This window comes from Mustela nivalis (assembly GCF_964662115.1).
Source record: "Mustela nivalis genome assembly, contig: HAP1_SCAFFOLD_2225, whole genome shotgun sequence".
Classification (NCBI taxonomy): domain Eukaryota; kingdom Metazoa; phylum Chordata; class Mammalia; order Carnivora; family Mustelidae; genus Mustela; species Mustela nivalis.
Window position 1 is genome coordinate 11,674 of NW_028134440.1, and position 23,388 is coordinate 35,061.

The 23,388-nt window shown below is 44.3% G+C and overlaps 1 protein-coding gene across 1 annotated transcript in view; it reads right to left on the reverse strand.

The window, feature by feature from the left end:
- Window positions 1-8,594: 8,594 nt before the first annotated feature.
- LOC309858349 (pappalysin-1) overlaps window positions 8,595-23,388 on the reverse strand; it is a gene marked incomplete at both ends in the record, with an annotated part of 49,331 nt that continues 34,537 nt past the window's right edge. Inside the window, 2 exons of the mRNA XM_082751035.1 lie at window positions 8,595-9,097; window positions 17,100-17,221. Coding sequence (XP_082607161.1) covers window positions 8,595-9,097; window positions 17,100-17,221 — 625 coding nt within the window. The remainder of the gene's footprint in view (window positions 9,098-17,099; window positions 17,222-23,388) is intronic.

Below are 23,388 nucleotides of genomic sequence, written 5' to 3' on the forward strand. Positions count from 1 at the left end.
ACACAGGTCTGATTGGCTTGTTCCTTTATTTCCCAACAAATAAACCTAAACTCTGTAGCGTTGACCACACCTTCTTCATAATCTGGCCTCTGATTACCTCTCCCGTCTTGACTTCTATATACCCCCCCTTAATTTAAGGAGGGATTATACCATATTATAACCTCACAATAATAATCTTTAACTTATAATTCTCTTTTAATTTGAGCTATTATTCAGTCCAGACCTCCTATCCAGCTATAAGATTCAGAATCCCGGCACCAGCATGGAGACTCGAATGCAATAGGGCACTTGTTCTCGAAGGAGCAAATGAATAAATTTATCATTGGAGCCCTGTGTCTATCATTTAACCTCTGTGGGTCTTTTTTAACATCTGTTGAAGAGACACTGTAACAACTCACTTTAAAGTCCAGTGGTGCATCAGACTGAACCATAGAAATCCATATAAGTCATTTCAGTGCTGTTAGCACCAAACAGGAACCCTTCACACTTTCAAAATCATGAAGGTATGGAGACAGCACCTCCATGGACACTACTGCTGACCGTGGAGATCTGTTGATTTTACTAAACCTTTTGCTTACTCTAATATTCCCGGAACCCATATTTCATTCTGAGAGGTACTTGGCCTAAGACTGACAAGAGGGAGTCATAGGAAGATGATGCCCAGCTTCTAGAAATAGAGTAAAATTGTGCTGACCAAACAGCCTGCTAGCCTGGGCTAGGAACAGAGGTATTTGCTCTGGGTTTGGAGAGATAGCTCTTACTCCTGTTGCTGTTCATCAAAACTGGTGGGCAGGACATCAGAATGCAGATGAGACCATCTGGGTTGGCATGGGAGAAGGACCTACTCAGGAAGAGGTCTGACCTGAAGCGTGCATTTCAGCAGAACATGACTGGAAACCACACTGGTCTGACACTCTCCACACTCAACAAGTCTCCCCCTCCTCATCTATTTAAATGTTCAAAACACAAAGGAATGTGTTTGTTCTCTTTTGTGTACTTATTCTAATGCACCTTAGAAACAAGAAAAGCTAATTGAAATATCGACTTTCTCCATCCATCAAGATGCCACCTTATGCTCTGCCTGTCACAGCAATAACTGTGCTCAGTAATTTGCAAGGAACAGCCTTTGGCGGTCAGGCAAGGAGATGTAAAACTTGACTCTACCATCTATTAATGGTGAGATCTTACTTAAATAAATGGCTTTACCTCTTGGAGTCTCAGCTTCCCCATCTAAAAATAAGGCCTACTGATACCTATACCTCATTGGTAGGTTTATAATACTAAGCATATCTGAAGTATTCACTACATGTTAGTTAGTAGCAGGGATGTTAGTGCTACTAGTACTAGGTGCTATCTGCATATGCGACGGTGGTTAACACAGGGACTAAATTTCGGCCCCACAGAGGGGAGAAACTGGTTTGGTGTTCCTTATTTCCTTATCCATTGTATTTTCAGAAAGCGACATGGTTCCCAGGCAGGGAACATACTAAGTCAGCATTTGAAAAACATATCAAGGTATACATGATTACACAAAGAGTAACTTCTTCATAAATGCTGGTTCTCTCTTGACTACCTATTTTACCCTAGATCCCAATACCATTGTGGGTAAGCAGGAGGGCTGACATCAAATTCCCAGTTTAACAGATGGGAAAACAGACAATTAAAGGCATTCATAGACAAGTCACAGAAGAGAAGTGTAGATATCCAATAAATTTGAAAAGATGCTCACTCAAGACGTTCAGTCACCAGACCATGGATCAGAATCCATGTTTTCAATCATGAAATGGACAAGACAAAGCACTTCTGTTTTGTCAGGTCATGGGGGACATTGAGGAATGGTAGGTCCTGCTGCACACTGCTGGTGGGCTGTGAGTTAGTTCACCCTCTCAGAATACCAGAGGTTGTACCCCTTAAAATGACAAAGGCCCAGTATTACAACCCAGTAATACCATTTCTCCGTATCAACTCTAGAGAAATGTTCACATGTGCCCACAAAGAGGTTCCTCTAAGAATACTGACTACAGCACTGGCTTATAATAGAATGAGATATGAAATAATGCAAATGCCCAGCATTAGGGGTACAGCTAAACAACCTGTAGCACATTCCCACTATGGAGTACTCTACGGCATTTAAAAGGGATGAAACAGATTTAAGAACCAAAGTGGATAATAGCCCAGTTTACTATGTTCCTCCCTCAAAACTCCGTTTGGTCTCTGACCGAACATGTACTGCTCCCATAAAGTGTAGTATGTTGGTCTGTTCATTCATTCATTCATTCATTCATTCCTTTATCAATGTATGCTGAGAATCTACCTAGTTTCAACCATCTGTACTAGGGCAAACCTCTTCAAAGATCAACCCTTAATCACATTTAAGGTCTCAGCTTAGACACTGCTTCTCCTAAGAAGCTTCTTTAACCACCTCAAGCTGGGAGAGATACCTCTCCTATGTCTTCCCACAACCCCCTGTGCTCCTTGCCCTAGAACTTTCCACGCTGCAGAATAGTTACCTGATTCTTTGCCTGTTCATTCCCTTTAGACTCGGTGCTCCTAAAGCCAGGAATCAGGACTCTGTTCCTAATTCCAGCATAGTCTATGGCACACAACAGACACTTGTAAATACTTGTTAAACCGAACAACAAGCATTACTGAATACAATTATATTTGATTTGCACTCTTTGGTGGATGAATGAATTAACAAATGGACACATATAAGAACAAAGAATGGGTGCCTGGGTGACATACAGAAAGCCAGGAAAAGAAGCAGGACTAAGAAAAACAATGAAGTGGTGACTCAGCTTGAGAGCCATAGAAACAGCATGAGAGAGCCACATGTGCTTTCAGCTGACCCTGATTTAGTCTGAACTTTCCCAGTCCTCTGAGGCTTAATATGGGATCCCATGTCAATGTTATGGCTAAGATCTAGAAGCATGAGACCCATATTCCGAGAGGTTCCACTTTGTGTTACTGCTGACTCGTTCTTTACTCATTCATCCAATAATGGAACCCTGATTCTGTCGTATATGAGTGTGTTAAAGTTTGTACTTAAGAATCTGAACCAAGTGAGAGAAAAGGAACAAATACAGAAGCACAGTCAATTATAAAACAAGCCAAACAATGATCAAGGACCAAGGATCCTTTATAAGACCCCCATGTTCCAAACAGGCTCGAATCTCAGTGATGGCAGCTCAGTTAGTCTTTATTATGAAGCACTAAGAGACACTTCTGGTCTCTGTTCAAATATCACCTCATCAGAGGCCCTCCCTTATCACTTCTCTGAAGTCACTAAATCCTACCCAACTTGGTTACGATGAAATCATTTCTGGTTTGTGTCTCCTAGCTACGTTACAGGAATCAAGGAGAACAAGGACCTTTCCTGCTCTGTTCACTACTGCATCTCTAATGCCTAGGAAGTAGTTGGGCTCCTGATGGGAATGAACAAACATTTGCTGAGTAAATGGATTGCTCAATGAAGCTTCTGAGCTGATTGGTGGGGTTCTCAGCACGTAGAGCCCAGAGTCCGATCTGAGATCTGATTTGTAAAATCTGGACTCATATTCCTAAGAAATTCCACTCAGGTCTTATAAATGAATCCTTTCCTTTTGCTTATTCATTTCCCCTAAGAGTTATATTAAGAATGCCAAGAAGCTGAGGCAAAACAGACAGAGACTATGGTTGCAGGTTACCAAGTCTGAACGTGACAGAAAAATCAGTAGAATAATTAATTGAGATACACATACAACCAATTGGGAGAAGTGACTTCTAAAAATATTCCTAGTTCTGCATCAAAAATTCTGAGAGAGAGGCACAGACACATATCTGTTCAACCAGAGAATGAAGGACTAAGAGCACTAGCTTTGGAGTTGATGGATTTACACACAACCCCAGGCAGGCAGGTTGACAGCTGTTGAAAGTCTGAGAGCCAGATCCTCATCTATAATCTGGGAAGAAGACCACCTACTTTGTGGAGCTGCTATGCAGATCAAATCAAATGAGATTACTTGAGTAACACCCTTAGTAAGTTCTTGACATATAATAGGTGCTCAGTAAGTCCTAGCTTCTCCATTTCTCTTCAACCACTAAACTCCTTCCCCTTCTTCATTTAACAGCCACTCAAAAATACTCACTGTCTACTTGGTGCCTATAATTGTTCTAGGCACTTGGAAAGCACTAGCAGACCTAACAGGAAAAAAAAAAAATCCATTCACTCTTTATTCCTTAATTGTACCTTGGTTCTTCCAAGTTTGAGTTAGAAGCCACTTTTTGTCTCTGTCTCTGCCTTCAGGGCACTACTGTCCTGTGGTGACACTGCTTCCCTATCTCTTCTCCCCCAGTGTGAGCACCCAGAGCTCAGCCTCCATGCCTGTCCTGGCACCACAATATCATCATTTCCTAACACAGTGTATGCTATCTGATAGACACGGCTAAATACCCGCTGAATGAATTAAGGATGGAGAGATGGAGAGATGCACAACGGAAGACAGTGAACTGCTATTTGTTGTTTCTGGTTTGCTTTATACCTCACTTTCTAAGAACAAACAAACAAACAAACAAAAAAGTCTTAGTTTTACCCATAGTTTTTCCTTCTCTGAGTAATTTAAAGATTCCATATAGACCCAAGTTGCACAGTGGCCAGTACATAAGCACTTGGCAGTCAAGTCGAGAAACAGAAGCTTCTCTGCTCTTTTTTCCCAGCCAGAGGCATAAGGAACTGGCTATGTAACTTGCATTGCTGCACTCCCAGAGTGGGTCACAGTAGCTGATGGAGTGGCTCGTGAGTCGTACCCTCTCTTCCACTTGCTGTATCTCAGACTTGAGCCAGCTTGCATGAGTGTCAGAGCTCCAGAATTCTGCCTTTGCATTATTAAAGTAGAAGGCAGTATGGTGCTATGGTTGAGAGGGTATTATTTGGAATTAGATATGGGTTTTAAACCTGCCTCTGTCATTACCAGCTGTATTAGGTCGAGTAAATCACTTTTCTGAGTTTCAGCTTTTCTTCTGAGCTTTGCTGCCTCATAGATATTTGGCAAGGCACATAAAGCAGAGAGAATATTCAGCAAGTGTTTGGCGGTATTGTTATTTTTATTATTATTGTCCACACACTACACACTGCACTAGGCCATTGCAGTCAATCAGTGAGGTGCCCTCTGGGTACTGATTCTTATAGACAGTCTCTGCTAAGTCTTTTTTACTACCAAAAAGTGAATGAATCACCTGTCACCCAAAAACAATGTCTACCCACAGAGAAAAGTTTAGTGTGTTGCCCCCTCATTTTACAAAGAGGGAAACTAAAGCCCAAAGCCATGATACAATGTGTCTGCACAACATATAGTGAGTTTGTAGCAGAGTCAATGCTGGTCCCCTTTTCCTCCACCAGTGTCCCTTCTCATTCAATGGATGGGTTTCCATCGAACAGAGAAGTTCCACATTTCCTCCTCTTCCTGGCCAAAAGTAATCACTCTTCTAGAAGTGTCCATTGGGTAAGCACAGAAGCCTCTCCCTTCATCAATGTCATACCTTGGGAAACTATCTCCAGCACAGATAAAGGAAAGAATAAATATTTTTGTTGAGGGAAAAAAATGAAGACAAAGGTCAAAGGGAACCATGTAATGGGTTGAGTCAGGGAAGAAAAAGAAAGCATTTTTTCCCTCTCTCCTCTTTTTCTCCAAAACAGTCTTTATATAGAACTTGTATAAGAGCCAATTTATTTGATATGGAAAAAATGTGAAAGCAGCAAAATGCACCACACACACCATACCGCACCACACACACACACACACACACACACACACACAGATGTATTTGTGTTGGAGTTCAGAACTCAAATTACCAAGAGATAAAGGAGTTGAAATGGTAGGTTGACTTGGAATGATGTTTTACTCTTTTTAGAGTCTCAGAGAACATTCAGGTCAGGAAATGTAGTCCAGTCTAGGTCTCTAGTAAATTCCTTGGGACTCGAGAAAGACATAGAGGAAGTCCATGAAGGCTTCAGTCTACTCTGTGTGTCTGAAATGCCGTAGCGGGGCCTAAGAAAGACTTGTTGAGTGAATGAAAGACTGAATGGGATATGATAGTGTGGGTCTGAAGAGTGGTGGTTCTGGATGCAAAGTGGCACAGGACTGGGTGTTTTTAACCACGTGGTTAAAGTCCTCAGTACCAAAGTGAATGTCTACAGGAAAGAGGTCAGGTCATCCCTGAAATGCCTAGCTCCCAGGGAACACTGTGGCACACAGAACGTTCTCAAAACACATTTGTAGACTGAGTAAGTACTGGGAAAGAGACCCTAGAAATCCCTGAGCCTTCCAGATCACTTACAGCAGTGGCTATTAAACTGGAGCCTGCATTAGAGTGGTTTGGGAAGACCCCACAGTTGAGTTCCTGATTCAGTTGTCTGGGCTGGGATCTAAGGACTTGCGCTAAGTTCTTGGGTCCTGCTGCTGCTGGTCTGGGGCTCTACTTTAAGAACCTGCCTTAGTGCAGTGGCTCTTTAACGTGTTTGCACATTGTAATAATCCAGTGAGATTTTAAAAAGTTCTGATGGCCCGGCTTTATCCCCCTTACCAGGTAATTCAATACCTGGGGGAGGGATGGGGGTTGGGATGGGGGTTGGGGAGGGGTCAGAGAGGGGATGCTGGGAAACACAAGGGATTTAAAAATGCTCCAAATTCCCATGACATGCAACTGACTTGGAGAACCCCTAGTCTAGTATGACTTCTTTATATATTAAGGCCCCTGTAAGCTGGAAAGGGTAAGTAAGCAACTCGCCTAAGATTGTAGAGCAAGTTCATGACGATCTGGGAATGGAACTCAGGAGGCCCCCATGTCTTCAGTTGAATTTCTGCCCTTCCACACGTGCCAGCCCATGTCGGGTCTTACAGGCGCACAACTCCAGGCAGAAAACGAAAGCTGTGTTTCAACTGAGAGTTTAAGGCATCTATGACTTCTTCTCTCCATTGTTTTATAAAGAAATTTTAAGTGGATGCATATTTATAGAGCTTCACCACTCTAGATGAGCAAGAAGATGAAAGAGACAGAGTTATGGAATATTTTCAAGGCAAGATGATCCTTTAAATTTTAAGTACATTCCCAAACACAAACCAAGTGCTCCCTCTGAGTTGTTGACCAGATGTTCTTCATCTCTGAGTCAATGAATGGGCACGGGTCTGCTTGTGATGTGCACGTTAATTGCTGGCATGTAAAAGGGAGTGCTGGTAAAGTGTTTGAAAGTGGTTCTGTCTCTTAAAAAGATTAAAAGTTTCCTCCAAAATTTGGTTTCTATTAATGATTGGCTCAGTGAGTATATTTAAGTAGACAGAGCAGAGATTGGGCCTTATATCGTCTTAGGACCAAAGAAAGTGCCACAAAAGGTGCAGAGAAGCCACTGACTTGAGCATTTTCATCACACAGAAGAGGGAAGCAAGGCTCAAAGAGATTGACGGATTTACCTAAAATTAGTAGGTGGACTGGCTGGAGCTGAACACAAGGTATCTGACTTCTGAGCTATTGTTCTTGCCAGTATTCAAGCGTTCAAGTGTTCCCTGCCCATATTCCTTGTGCATAGTAGATGTTCAACCAAAGTCTGGTGATTAACTTCACAGATTCTTGGGACCCAAGTTAGGTCGGTTAGATTAAAGCTGAAATTGAAATCCCATCTTTAATTGAATACTGGTTGAAGACACTGGGTTAGGAGTCAGGATAGAACCTTGATCTCACCACTCCCTAACTATGTGATCTTAGACAAATGACTTCACATCTCTAAGCTGTCATTCCCTTCTTTGTAAAACAAGAAGGATAATTGGGCTGTGGTTATGGAGAGGACGAAATGAGTAAAAGATGTGAAGATCTCAGCCCACTGTCTGGCATATAAGCAAAGCATTAATGAGGTCATCGTAAGGTGGTCTCTTTCCTAAAACAAATCCCAGGAAGTCTGAGAAAGAGGTGGTTTGAGAAATGAATATTAGGGACAAGCACTATCTCACAGAGAAGTTGTGTGTATCCCCGAAGGCTCCTGGAGACCTAGAGCTTTATGGACTCTTTAGGATCAAATTTGTCTGAACCTCTCTCCCACTTCAGAAAAGGGAACCAAACAAAGACTGTGACTGGTTATATTCACCTTCCAGGAACATTCTCATGCAAATACATGGAAACATGCTCAATTTCTAGGTATCCTGGTATAACTTCACTCCCTTCTCACTCACTGGAAAAGCAATCACAATGCACAAATCTTCTTCAATTAAATATAAAAAGGAAGTATTTTTCAAACTTCAGCTCTTCCAATTTCATGAGTAATACATGGCTTTCTTGTGGCTAATCTTACTCATCCTCTTTCATTTTATTGTTGAGACAACTAAGAGAGGTCTGGGAGTCTTAGCGTTACATTAGAGCTCTCACCAAAAACCCAGGCAGGCTTTCTGGTTCCTTGTGTATTATGATTCCCACCGTATTGCCCCTGCCATGTTAGGACAGTACTACAGTCAATGCCAGGTTATGAATCCCTAGAAGTCATGGACCTCCTTCTAGGGTAGGCCTCTCTGAGCCTCCTTACATTCTCTGTAGCCCACCCACCTGACCATCTCCCTAGCCAGAGAGCACACTTACGTGTCCGTGAATCTTCTATTGAGGTATAGGAGGGAGGCCACGTCCACGTGGAGAGGAGGGTCCCGGACCACCTTGTACTGCAGAGGCTTACACTCTAGACAGAGAGGGCTGTCTGCAATGGAGGTCAACATGGCCGCATCAATCTCTAGGTGCTCATCCAATGTGTAGATCTGGATGCCGTACACCTCCTCACCCACATCCCGGAGTTTGATGGTCAGTGGGACATCGCAGAAGACGTTCTGAGGGCCCAGAGAGATGTTCTTCCCACTGACAGTTAACAGTTTGATGTCATTGACAGCCCCACTAGAGTCCCAATCAGTGGAGACAAAGGTCACCCAGACGGTTAAAGACTCAGGGACCAAGGGGTAGCGGAATTCCAGTTCAAGGTAGCAGCCTTGTGGCTCAGGGCAGGCTGGAGGGACTGTGTGTGGGTTGACAGCTGAATTTGGACTCCAGGTGCGGACACTGGACTTACAGGGCTGTTCAACATCTGGATGACCTATGGAGAAGAGATGAGGGTATGAGTTCCTGAAAGCCCTGTAGACGCTAGAAGAGACTGGCCTAACCTGAGCTCAGAGAAAGGGGAAGGAGAAGGAAGACTCTCAGTGTTCTAGTGTATCAGCTATAGGGACAACAGAGAGTTCGTCTCCACCCCTGCGATACATTCTTGGATGAATCACCAAACATTTGGTCAAAACTACATTCAAGTGAGTACCTTACTCTTGAGTCAATGCCCCAACTTTCTTTCTTCATATCCTACTTGTAGGCTTTGCTGCCTCAGATGGAAAGAAGGGAGGGACACACATTTGCCAAATACCCATACATCCCCTGAACTTGCTTACTTCTTGCAAAGACTCATCTCAGAGGTAAGGCAACTAAGGCTCAGAAATGTGGAGTGAACTGATCAAAGTCTCACAGCTTGATGTGAAGGTCAGCATTAGAACCCAGTGTTGTCTCATCTTGAAGTTCATACTCTTTATTCTCCCTACTGCATGCAGAGGCCACTAAAATAAACTAGGATCCCTGCAGTACTGCTTTCAGTACAACCTGCTTGAAATGACAGAAGAACCAGAAACCTTCAGCAAAAAAGAGGTGAGCACAGACCATTTCTCCCCTTGGACTGAGGATTCTGGGAGGAAACTGTCTAGAACCATGAATGACAGAGCTGGAAGGCGGTCCTGGAGCCATCTTATCTCTCCTCCTCTTCACCACATGAGGTCATTCCATACCACTGAGCTCCTCAGAGCTCTGTCCAGTCTGACTCAGGAAGAGGAGTATTGGGTGAGGTGGCGGGGAGAAGGAAGGAGGGATTCTTCTACTCCTTCCCTGGGGAGACAATGCCTCATCCCCACTGATCTCAGCCTGCAGCAACTTCTGAATTTTTCTCTGCTGAGATCATTAGCCCTAGACCCTCAGAGAGCTCTCCTTTGCACTGCTGAGAAAAGTAATCAGGACTCAGTGCAGCCATTGGCTCTAATTTGTTTAGGGGAGTCTAGCAAGAGATACAGATCAGCTGGTGATGGTAGCATGGAAGATCTCAAATTGTCCTATTAGCCACATTTTTTTCTTCTTCTTTTGCATCACTGGTTGGTGGGAGGTAGGGCACTAGGCATTTGTAAAGCAAAAAGGGAAAGGCAATCTCTGTCTAAAATGGCTTTGTGGTAGTGTTACAGCATCACAGGATTCACAATATGAAAACCAGAAAACGATTTTGGGTGGGGCAGGTATTACAGAGAAGGCTATAACAATGCCTGTAATCTCTGTGTCTCTGCCCAGCCAAGGGGGAAGAGAGAAGACACCAAGTGGAGATGGAGAAGAGAAGAGAAAGGAAAGAAAGGGAGGGGAACAGTGTGAGGAAAATTCAAAAGGCTTTTTAGATAGAACACATCAGAGCAGGACGAGATGGACGGAACTACAGGATTCTTCTAGTACTCCTTGGCAAAGCTCATCCATTATTTGCAGCAAAGGCTGATTAGAAGTGACCACTGGTTTAAGTCAAAGGCACGAATAAGACTCCTTAGGGAGGCTGAAGCTTTTCTTCCTAGAGACTCTCCAACTCAGTGGAGTTCCTGATTCTCTTAGCTTTGTGGGTTATTGGCACATACATCTTTCCTACTCACTGGGCTCTAGTGAGGGTAGCGTTTTAATGCATGGGAAGCACATTCCCTGGCCATTAACTTATTCCCCTGATTGTCACCCAGATCCCATAAGACGGTTACTGTTTTTGCCCCTTAGACCTCTATTTCACTCAATTCCAGGCACCGTTATTTAATACAGCGCCTGAGCCGTAGATAGTAACCAAAGTGGACATTCACTAACTATTTGTGAAATGAAGAATCTTCTATCTTGTTAATATGGAGTTAAAACAGTGAGAGCTTCATGGAACGCTGATGCCTGCTGGTAGGGAGTGCCCGGCGAGCATTCCTCCCCCTCCGCATTCTTTATCCGGGACTGTCAAGGGATGGAGGAACCCTTCTCCCTTCCTTGAAGAAAATGACTACCAGTGGTGGCAGCCGCAAGAGAGTAAAAGCGACAAACGTGTTTGGTTCCTGCCTTCTCCCTGGTTTCTTGTTAAGCAACAGAGGGACCAAAAGCTTTCCAAAAGACAGGAACAAGAGCCTGGACATTACACTCAAGTACATAATCAGGAATGGAGATCTTAGCAAAGTGTGTGCTTGTCTGCCCATCAGAGATAAATGCTTGCATGTGAAAAAGAGCCTTGGGGGTGTGCTGAGTCCAACCATCACCACACAACCCCTCTGACCATACCAGGTTCCACGAACCGACCATCCCCTCATGCGCGGCGCCGCGCCCAGCACGTTACCTGCCTCTGCTCTCTTGGTCCTGGCAGTGAGTCTAGGGCACAGGTCTTAACAAAAATCATTTCACAAAAGGGGGAACTGAGAGTCCGGTGCCTAAGTCCACCCCGGATGGGGAGCAGCGGTCCAGGCAGCGTGCCAAACTTTGAAGCAATGGAGGCTGGGCTAGAGGATCAGCTCTACAGCTTCTCATGGCGCCACCTCCTCTGAAGATACTGACGTCATAGGGGTGCTGTAGAACTTGAATGGGGGGCTATTAGCACATGCTCACGAATACTGAGCTTTGTTATGAAACATCGGGAGGAATTAATAGGGAAAAGCTTGGGAGTAGGAGGTAGTCCAAGACAGAGAAGAGCTGAGAAAGAACGGGGGAAGAAGAAGACCATGGTTCTGAGCACAACGAGGCAGCGGCAGGAGACGAGGCCCGCAAGCTAAACAGAGCTCAGATCACAAAGGGCTCCAGGGTCATTTTAAGGAATCAGCATTTTATACCAAGGGGGACTGGCTAGTGAAAAACTGTAAGCAAACAAGTGAGAACTGTCTTTTAGAAAAACCACTGTTGAAAGTCATAGACATTATCTATCCATCTATGTATTCATCCATCTATTTGTCCATCTGTCTGTCCAACCATCCATCCATCCATCCATCTATCCATCCATCCATCCAAAAAATAATTATTGACTGCCTGGTCTGTGTCCAATGTTAGGCACGTCCCTGGGGCAACAGGTTTCTACACACATGGTCTCTGGCCCTATGGAGCTTCTAGTCTACTGAAACCAGGGGAGAAATGGCTTGTCACACACAAAGGAACGTCAGAGGGGATGAGGACTAACCAAAGTGACTAAGGAGGAAAAGAGAACAAGGATGGTGTGGTTGTGAGGCAGGGAGCAGGGCAATGGAAAAGGGGAACGGAGGGGTAGGGAAGACATGGAAGGGGGGTGTTGGGAAGGGAAGCATAGAGGGAGGGAGGGAAAAAGTAAGAAGGAAGCGGGAAGGAGGAAAGGCACAAAGGTACTGTTACCTCATTGTTAACACATACCCTTCTGTATATATGGCAACTAAATGAAAAGTTACGTGTTTATAGAAGCTGTCCACTGGAAGTGAGGCCATCTACGTGTGTGCAATGTATTTAGACATACTTACACTGATTCAGATTTACGTTTATGAAAATCCATACAGACAGCCCTCACATATCTTTGTGTACAGACGTTGCAGCTGTTGACACAAATGTAGTTGTAAAACCTTGGTGCCAAGTGTCTTCCAGATGAATACTTGAGCACACCTGAAATATTCTGGGCACCAAAAGGGGGAAAGGCCTCACACAAATAATAAAAATGAAAATAGCTAGTGCCACGTGTTCCTCTCTCATGGAAAACCCAGCCCTTGCAATGCTTTATATATGTTTGTGCATATGATTTTTTTTTAATTTGACTTTTTTTCTTTAAATATTTTATTTATTTATTTGACAGACAGAGATCACAAATCGGCAGAGGCAGGCAGAGAGACAGGAAGGGAAGCAGGTTCCCCACAGAGCAGAGAGCCCGATGCGGGACTTGATCCCAGGACCCTGGGATCATGACCTGAGCCGAAGGCAGAGGCTTTAACCCACTGAGCCACCCAGGTGCCCCTGTGCACATGATCTTAATTGAGATCTGAGTTGATGAGGTCTGGCTATCCACCCCCTAGGTAACGAGTGTCCGTGGTATCGAACACCTCAGGAAATACTCATCTGTGAAATAAGAGTTTTTGCTCAAGAGATAGGAAAACAGGGTCTATTTTGCATCCAACCACTTTCTGTGGCCAAAGGCAAGAATTTCTGTGGCTGTATTTACCTGAAGTTCATGGAATGGGCTTAATGGAGTAAATAGTGGGTGTGAGGCAAGTATTTGTTAAATGAGAAAAAAAAAAAACCAACCTTCTATCTTATTAATATGAAGTTAAAGAATTCACAGCTCCACAGAATATTAGAGCTACAGAGGATATTTATTCTGTACACGAGATGTTATCTTCAGAGAAGCTAAGTGACTCATTCAAGGGCACAGAGCACGTTGATGGCAGGGCTCGAACCAAGGTCCGGTCCTCTTCAACCCCACCCCCCATCCCATACTCTCTCCCCAACCCCAAAGATATGTCTGGCATCGCTCATGGATTTGGGAGTTTTATGTTAGTTTGGGAAGTCCAAAAACTTAAACACGCAAAGATAAATAGGATGAAAATGAGTTGAGAAATAAATTGCAGAGTTTGGCTCATGGAAAAGTTTATTTCTTCAAGGATATTAAAAGGGTCTGAGCCAAAAGGATCACAGAGCCTGTAATAGGATGCTCTAAAAAAAGAACAGTGTCTTTTCCTGGCCTGCATTGCACTAAATTTACATATCCTGAAGGAAAACCCATGGCTGCTGGGTTTCCTTGCACGCCTGAGTCAGCTCAGGGAGCCGGGGGGCTCAGCACTTCCCGATGAACTCGACTCTGCATCTCATGCTTTAAGAGGGTCAGGAGCAAACCAAGAACTGACTTAGCCAATTGACAGCTGGGTTGGATGGAGGTGTGGGGAGACGTCTGAAAATTATTTCATTCATGCAGCGAGTAGAACAAACCAGGATGGTTTTAGCCAGAGAAGTCTTGGCGGAAAGTCTTGCTGATCCTACCTCCCAAATATCTCTCGATTCCATTGACTTCGCTCCCTCTCTCACTGCCATGGGCCACACCAGGGCCATCACCATCCCTTTCCTGGATTCCTGCAACAGCCACCCAGTGGCTCCCTTTCCTCCAGCACAGCCGTCCCAAGGCTCTTCACCACACATCAGCCCGTGCAATCTTTTTTTTTTTTTTTTTTTTAAAGATTTTATTTATTTATTTGACAGAGAGAAATCACAAGTAGATGGAAAGGCAGGCAGAGAGAGAGAGAGGGAAGCAGGCTCTCCGCTGAGCAGAGAGCCCGATGCGGGACTCGATCCCAAGACTCTGAGATCATGACCTGAGCCGAAGGCAGCGGCTTAACCCACTGAGCCACCCAGGCGCCCCTTTTTTTTTTTTTTTTTTTTTTTTTAAAGACCGTGCAATCTTCATAACACACCCATTGTGCCATGTGTGTGTCACGTGTGCCCAGGCCCCCACCAAGACATGTGGTGGCTCCTTGCTGCCCTCTACATAAACCCATCCTCATCCAGTCATTAGGGAACACCCAGTCCAACCTCCCCCTACTCCACACCTCACGTTTCATGCTCCAAACCCACTTAAGCTCTCAGCATTACTGAACAGCTTTCATTTATGTGGGTTACGTCTACTGGTAGTTATCATGGTACAAATGAACACTGAGAAACTTCAAACATGAGAACACATAAGCATGTGCTCCATTAGCCATCAGAGCAGTAATAACATCACATTCCACGCAGCCACTGGAAAGCAACACTGCTCTCCCGGGAGAGAAAGAGAGTGACAATGGTAAGCAATTACCATAGCATTATTATGAAAATAATTTTCGGTTTTGAGGATACCCTAAAAAGTCTCCAGGAACTCCATAAGCCCTCAGATCACACTGGAAAACACACACACAGACACACACACACACACACACACACACCCCAAAACACTGCTCTAAACCTACCAAACTTCTTTCATGTTCTCAAATGTGCCTTAATCACTGGGGCAGTGATAAATTCTCAGGTCTGGACGAGGTCAGCTTCTTCCTGATTCCCCTGGCGCTCTGTGTTTCAGTTATCATGGGCCTCACTGCACGCGATGGTAGATGGTAACCACCCTTTTGCTCATCCGACTCCCCTGTTAGATGCTCAGCTCTGTCTTGGCCATACACCCAGCATAGTGTCTGGCACACAGCTCCTACGGTGGCCGCAGATGGGCCTGGGTCACCCTGCACAGACACAGTTTGTCTGCTGGCAGGGACATGCCCTTTCTTCTGTGAGAACCCAACGTGGGTTCCTCTGGGATGGATAAGTCACGACTGTAGATGTCGGAAAGAACTTTCTAACAAATGGAGTTAGAACGGAAGGCCCAGGAATGTACGCGCGGGTGCTAGGAGAGCCTGGGTGACGGAGGGCACCAGGGGGATTCCTGCCCTGGGTGGGAACTGGGGCTAGATGAGCCAGGCCCCCCTTCCAAGTCCGACAGCCTGTGATCCGGGGGGGGGGATGACCTGAGGGCTTCTCCCAGACATCCCTCTCGCTTTACATTCCAGATGGATTTGTTTAGAGTTCCTGAGTTCAGCTCTCTCATTTTTATTTTAAGCTACTTTAGAAGATAACAAAGCACAGTGCTGTCATTTTTCTCCTTCACTCTCCTCTGATCCCTCTCCCTTGCTTTATTCTCTGGCTTTTTCTTCTCAACCTTCTTTCTAAAAATATAAAAGAAAACGGGGGGAGTTCTTGCTGAACCTCAGGGAGGAATCCGATTCAGCTCTCTCTGATGGGCTGGTGTCCCCACCCAGGAACCGTGGATGACAGCTGCCCTGCACAGGGGCAAGAGAGTCCAATGGGTGGAGTAAGTCTCTGGGGGCAAGGGAAGGCACAGAACACAGGGTTTCTGCTGGCCAGGCTTTGGGCACTAGGACTGAGCCCTAAAGGATAGGGATCGTGGAAGGAAACTGAGAAGGCAACTTTCCACGAGACTCTCTAGGTTCCATGTGGCTGCTGTCAGGGCCAAGTGCCAGTGGAACAAAGCATTGGGCGAAATGCACTCTCTTAAATTCTACAGAAAACCCAGTAGGTCTGGCAGCAAACCGGGCCATAAGAAAGCACAGAGACTGCTGGCTCCTTGGAGGGTGTGGGAGACCCCCGGGGCAGAGGAGGGTTCCCTCATGGGGAGAGCCCACCAAGAGTAGCAATGGTGAGGTGCTTCCCTCCAGTGTCTTGCTGATAGATGGATCTCAACAAGGAGGGTACTTGACAAAAAGACTTTGAGAGGGACCGTCGTGCCGTGTGTGTGGGTGTCCTGGATATTCTCCACAACAAATGAAGAGGACACAGATTACTGAAACCTCGACGCCTCCCCAAGTACCTGTGATTTTCTGTAAGGGGATTTTCTGTGCATCAATAGGCCGCCAGGGTCCGGAGGCACACATAAACACACAGACACACACGCCATGTCTTTATCGGGCGTGTGGCTTCAAGTACTCATTCCGTATCTCAGCATCTTTGTTTCCTCGTATGTAAAGTGGGATGACATACTTATGACAGTGCAGGAGTTCAGAGGACATGTGCTGAACTGACGCATGGATACTGGCCTTGATCTTGGGCTGAGGGCAGAAACTCCCAGTTGTATGATGAATAAACTCTGGGGTTCTCACCTACACCACGGTGACTGTAGTTAACAATCACATACCTGAAAATCGCCCAGAGAGTAGATTGTACGTGAGCTCACAGATAATCAAAAAATATGAGATGACAGTTGTGTTAATTAACCTTATTGTGCTATAATCACTTGCCAAGACACCTGTATCAAATCAGCGCTTTGTACACCTTAAACCTATACAATGTTATATGTTAATTAGGTCTCAGTAAAGCTTAAGGAAAAAGACAAAAATAAAATAAACTGGCCTTGCAAGGCTATTGTAAGATCAAACGAGACAGTATATAGAGAAGACGGTTACCATCCTAAGGCTCTGGCCACATTAAAGGAGCTGTTCTTTGCACCCCCAACTTGTAAATGAACTTCCAGGCTAGCTTACCTTCTGCTTCTCGAGGACTCCAGTGTCCTGATGGGCCACAGGGCATCGGGGAGGAGGCGTTGATGGCATACTGCACCAGGATTCTCCCTTCCAGGCAAAGGTCACATGCTGATCCCAATTCTCTAGGAGGCCAAGGAAAGAAGGGAGATGCACCGACTTAGGAACAGTTGAAGGAGCTCCTGATCTGGCTTGGCCAAAGGCACCAGGGCAGAAGACACAACAATTCCATGCTACCCCTATCCTCCTTATCCTTGCTGAAGTTTCCAGATTATGACCATAAGTGAAATTCTACCCCACGGCCCAGAAAAAGATCTTATTTGGGCTTATGAGGCTTCTGTCCTACTGGTAGATACATCTTTAATTTTAAGCAGTACAGAATCAACAGTCCAAAGGCTTACACACCCATATTAATCTTAGTTTCATCAGACATCCAAAGCCCTACCAAGGATTTGATGTGTGGTTGTGAAAAAAATCTTTATTTCCATTTGACCTCAAATTGTATCCTTTGAACAGTGTTTATCAGGTACCTCCCATGTGCCAGGCACCATCCTGTGTCCTAGGTATTAAATAAAAAGAAGGCACGATTCAGTTCCTTCATCTGAAAATGAGCTGGCTGAACCCCCAGATGACGCCCATAGAACCTTCCAGGCCTGACATTCTGGGGATAGATGAATCACCTCTGACTTAACAGTCAAAAGCAGCTTCCTTACCATGGCATCTAATTCATTTTAGCAGCTTTCCAAAGGGCAAGCCAATCCCTTGAAAGGCAGAGCCCCAGAAGTGGAATATTACGGTGGCCTCCTCTACTCTCAAGTGTCTTATGTATCTGGATTCAATCTCCCTTTAGCCACAACGGCCTCTGGGATCTTGCTTGTTCTCCAGACTTGGCATCTGTTTAGGAGGCAGCTGCCAGGAGAGGAGAGGGATCAGCCCATTATTTCTCAAAATGCATTGGTCCTGCCAATACCTCTTTCATCATTCCTAGAAGGATCATTATCCTTTAGCTACCTGAAAGATGCAATGGGGGGGCTTGACAGCCTTCCCTTCAAAGGGAAGCTCTGTAGCTCTTGGGTTCACCTGGTAAGAAGGACTATGCTGGCGAACCCCAGTCTGCTGGTGTTCCCCATTCCTCTTCCACACAGCTGCCAGGAAGCTCATCCCCAAACCTATAACTGAACAGATCACTCTCCTGATTATCTACTTATATGGTGGCCAATGTATGTAGAGGGATGGATGATGGATAGATGAGTGGATGGGTGGACAGGTGAGTGGGTGGTGGGTTGGGGGGTAGATAGATGGATGAAGACCAGTCACTCAGACATGTTGCTACGACTCTTAACTGACCTAGTCTAGATTCTCAAACTGTGGATTTTCATTCTGCTTTATCGCTGTTAATGTGAAATCATACATAGGTAGAAATTCTGCAAGCACACTGATATCCAGTGAAAGGAGAATGATGAAATAGCCCAAGATTAATATGTTCAATGAAATGGTAAGCAGTCGTTGCAAAAATATTCCATGAAATCTCATGAAAAATGCATAAGCTATAATGTTCAGTGAAAAAAATCCTCTTCAAAACTGACTTTACAGCAGCTTCTCAATGCTGTTCAAATAACGTTGACATCACAAAATATCAACACGAATTTCTGGGTGGTGGAATGAATATAGGATGATTACCCCTCCCTTTTTATTCCTTCTGGTTTTCTGAACTTTCTATATATTTTGAATATCTATGAATTACTCTTGGACTAGCAATAATAAGAATTACAGAAATACACTTGAAGGCAGGGAATGAGGAGTGCAGAGAGAGACTTCCTCACTCTGGAGGGCAGAGTTCCATTACAATGACCACAACCCATGCATGACAGCTCAGGGTCACATGACTGGCTCTATGATGACAATGAGATTATAAAAGTTCTGGGATGGAGTCAGGAACCACATGGACCTTAATGGCCACCGAGACTTTCTTTCTGTTTCTTTAGACACTTTGTTTTAGAGGATAGTCCTCTAGTCCCCTATACATCAGTTCTTCACACATCCTAATAGATACTTTGATGAGTGACTAAACCATCATCCACCTGACAGTAAACATGCCTTGTTTTCACAGAGCTCCACAAAGAACTTTCCCTCATATTCAGCCACTGATTCACATATTCATTCACTGTTTCATCTGTTCATTTTGCTGGTAGTCATTGAACCGCCTCTAGTTGCCAGGACTGTACAAGTTCCAGACTTCAGCTATCCAAGGGGAAGGAAATCAGGTATGCCACCTACACCTCATAGAGCTTGCAGCCAGATGGATAGTGCCTAAACAGATAAGTAAACAGATATAAAATTATGGGTTCATTAAGTTCCAGAAAGAAAGTAAATGGAGGATGTAAGCAAGAATACTGGTGGGGGAGGTGCACTGGGATAATTAAAATGGAAACAGTCATGAAAGACCTTAGTGAGGGGAAGCCATCTATGGTGAGAGCTGAAGGATGACATGAAGAGTGGATATAAAGCATTCCAGGGGTAATCTCAGGTATGTAAAGGGCCTGCACAGGAAAAGTCTTGGTCTATAGGGATCCCAGAGCAAGTCTGAGTGACAGGAGTCATGAATGAAGGAAGGAGTGTTAAGAGAGGCAGCTGGACAAGAAGGCAAGGACCAGATCATGGGAGGTCCAGTAGACCACCCGCAGATTGCACATAAAAGAGGTGGGAAGCCACTGGAGTCACTCTAAGTCAGGGAGTGACATGATCTAATTTACATTTTAAAAAGACTGGTCTTCATGCTGAATGAAACATGGATTCAGAAAAGAAGGATAAAAGTAAAGCCAAAGTAAATGCAATGGTGTGATTCTGGGCAGTGGGTGATGTTCCCACTTCACAGATTCAGAAATAGAAGATCATGAGAACAAAGTAATCATACCGAGATCATAGCTCGTAAAGTCATAGAGTAGATACGGGCTTTACCAAAATCAGGCAGTATACTACACATCCAGGGAGTATATGTTTTCTTAGGTTTGGCGTTTATTTGATTTTTATTTGTGCCTGTATCTACACAGACACACAATCACACACACACACACACACACACACACATTGAAACCACAGTAGTACAAGACGCTAACGCTGGACAAGATCATCTTTCTTACGTACCTTCTATCAGAATCAAAGCCTAAAGTCTGTGCTAATAATATAGCACCCAGCAGCCACATGTGGGTCTTTAAATTTCAATTAATGAAAATTGAATAAATTTAGAAATTCAATTTCACACTTTTCACATTTCAAATGTTCCGTAGCCAGTTGGCTAATGGCTACCATATTGGACAGCAGAAATACTCACATTTCAAATGTTCCGTAGCCAGTTGGCTAATGGCTACCATATTGGACAGCAGAAATACAGAACATTTCCATTACTGCAGAAGTCCTACTGAACAGTGCTTCTTCAGATTACCGTGTGTGATGAGTTCACTTCTCTCCCATGCATCTAGCATGGTACTTGTCATGCACCATTCTTGGGAAAACTAAGAAAATGGTTAATCAAGTCATTTTCTGGGTTCTGAGATTTGGAATAGGGAGAAAGGCCAGATGGCCTTCAGTTTACAGATCAGAAAACTGAGGCTGAAGAGGAGCAGGAAACGAATGAGGTTGCAAAGACTTCAGACCCAGGTCTTTTGGGTCTGAGTCCAGAATTCTTTCTAATACACCACCGCCAATTGTTCAGATAACTGAAACCATTCAGTCAACACATGTTTGCAAGACAGATAAAAATAAAGGAGTTAGAAAAGCCAGGGGTGGCCTTGAATTATTTATTCAGTTGCCCATGTGTGAGGACACAGGCTGTGGGAGGATCTGAATATGTTTTCTTAAGGAAAACCCTTGTATTCTCTTAGACCACAGATGTGAGGAACAGCAGGAGGACGTAAGGATGGCCAGGGGCGAGAGGTTGGCATTGATGGATGTAGTGGAAAACACCAGAGATTTTGCAGGGAAAGAGAATTTTCAAGTAGCTAAACAGCTCAGGGAAACTTTGTACAAGAGGGGAGCTAGTATTTCTTGAACAAGAGTGCGTGTGCGAGCATATCACGGATGTCACATTTCTTGAATTCCCCACAAATTCCACATGAAGTGGGCACAATTATGGAAGAAGATTCGGAAGGTCAGAGAGAACCAGGGAGGTGAGACGGCTTGTGCAAGGTCCGGAAGACCAGGGGTGGTGGAGCTGAGGACAGAGTGCAGACAACTTGCCAGCAAACTTGTGCCCTTTGTACCAAGCCAGTCTGTAGGAGTACAAACTGTGAGGGTATGGAGACTGATTGCTCCATTTCTTTACGGCAATTTATAGAACTTGTGGATCGACTTCCTTTAGCCATAGACTATCGTCTACGTAGCTGTTAACCCTAATTAGACATGTTTCTAAAATGTCAGTTTTAATTTAACATATGATAACTCCGTTATGAAATCTCAGACCGAACAGAATAGCTATTGTATGAGCCTCAAGTACCAACTGACTATAGGTTATTAAAAACATATTGATTGAAGCTGAGGGTACTATGTAATAGAGACATATCTCATTACACAACAATTAACCCTCCAATAGGTTTCCAACAATCAGATGGTATTTATTTAATGGACAATAACTGCTTTATGAAATACAAATTAAATACATACACGGGAAGCTTCATTTACAAAACTTCCATTTTTAAGTGGAACTGAGGCCAAGGCTTGACCAAAAGTCTGATACTTCTCATCGCCACAGAAAAAATAAATAAATCTACAGGCTGCTGGAAAGTCTGTTCTGAAGTGTCACATGACGTTTCCCAAACCCAGCTCTGAGCTCCCAGTGAGGGAGGCTGGGGCAGGGGAAGGCGGGGCGAGGGTGTGTGTGTGGTGGTTTATAGAAGGCCGGGGAATGCATTTCCTTCCACCATGAACACATTCACCCAGCTACCAAATAAAGGTTCTAGATTCAGGGACTGTTGGTAGTGGAGAAAATTGGAGCCTAAATTTAATGTGGTACCATGATCTAATATGTATTTATGCATACACATAACACAAATGAGAGCTCCTTACCACCTTTCTTGGTTCTTTTGAGGGGAGGGGTAATACCTCCTTCATAACTTAAGTTTTGTAAAGACTTAATGAAAGCACGTGAGGGCCCGAGACAAGACATTGCAAAATGTGAGTCAGAGCTGGGCTCCTAGCACCGTCTGTGAGGCTCTTGGTCAAATTTCTTAGTGTCTTCCACTCTAATTCATGCCTCATCTGGAAAATGAGGAAGATGATTCCCCTATTTTTTTTAAAAGGTTTTATTTATTTATTTGAGCGAGAGAGAAGGCACACATGCAAACGCAGGGAGCAGAAGAGGAGGGAGAGGGAGAGAATTCCAAGCAGACTCCGCGCTGATTGCAGAACCCAATGTGGGGCTCAGTCTTGCAACCCTGAGATCATGACCTGAGCTGAATGAAACCAGGAGTCCGATGTCCAGCCGACTGAGCCACCCAGATGTTCCTTGATGATTTCCCTTTCATAGTTATCTCTGTTCTCCATATAAAGCCTTAATATGGAATATGGCTTAGAGGAAGGACTTGATCAATGGCAACAACCACAACCGCAGAGAATGATTAGTTAATCATTAGCTGGTTATTCCTTTCACCATCACCAATGGTATATCATCAGTGTTGGACAAAATGCCAAGAAGGGTTGGGATGGGCGGGTAATACACTAATAAGCCCTAAATTATAGGCAAGTGTAGATGTCATCATCTTAATCTTGACTTGTCATCATCTTTCCTGACTCTTCAGAATCTGTTTCCCTTAAAGCTTGAGCTCCTCAGGGGGTGTCAATGATGAAAGGCACCACGAGAGACCAACGGATTCATGCCCCCGTCTTCAGGCCACTGAGGCATTATTAGACCCACTTTGCTGCCAGAGAGGACCAGTTAAGGAGTGAAAATGACTTGCCCAAGGTAATACAGTTAGTAAGTGAAAGACCGGGGAGCAGAACTCCCATGCCTCAGTTTATCATCCCTGATCTTCTAAAAATCCTATCCTCCATTCTACAATAAAGTTCTAGGCGCAAAGATTCTAATGATATGTATTTATATATTCAAAAGTACGTGTATTTGCATATGATGTATGAATATGTACATACACACATAGGCACCTTCATATATAATATAGATTATACATCTATCACAATTGTGCATTGACCAGAGGCAATTTCAGTTTGCGAGCTCATGGAGATGAGGCCAGTACCTCTCTCCCAGAAGACAGAGGCAGTAAGTTTCCAGGTGTTTCATAAG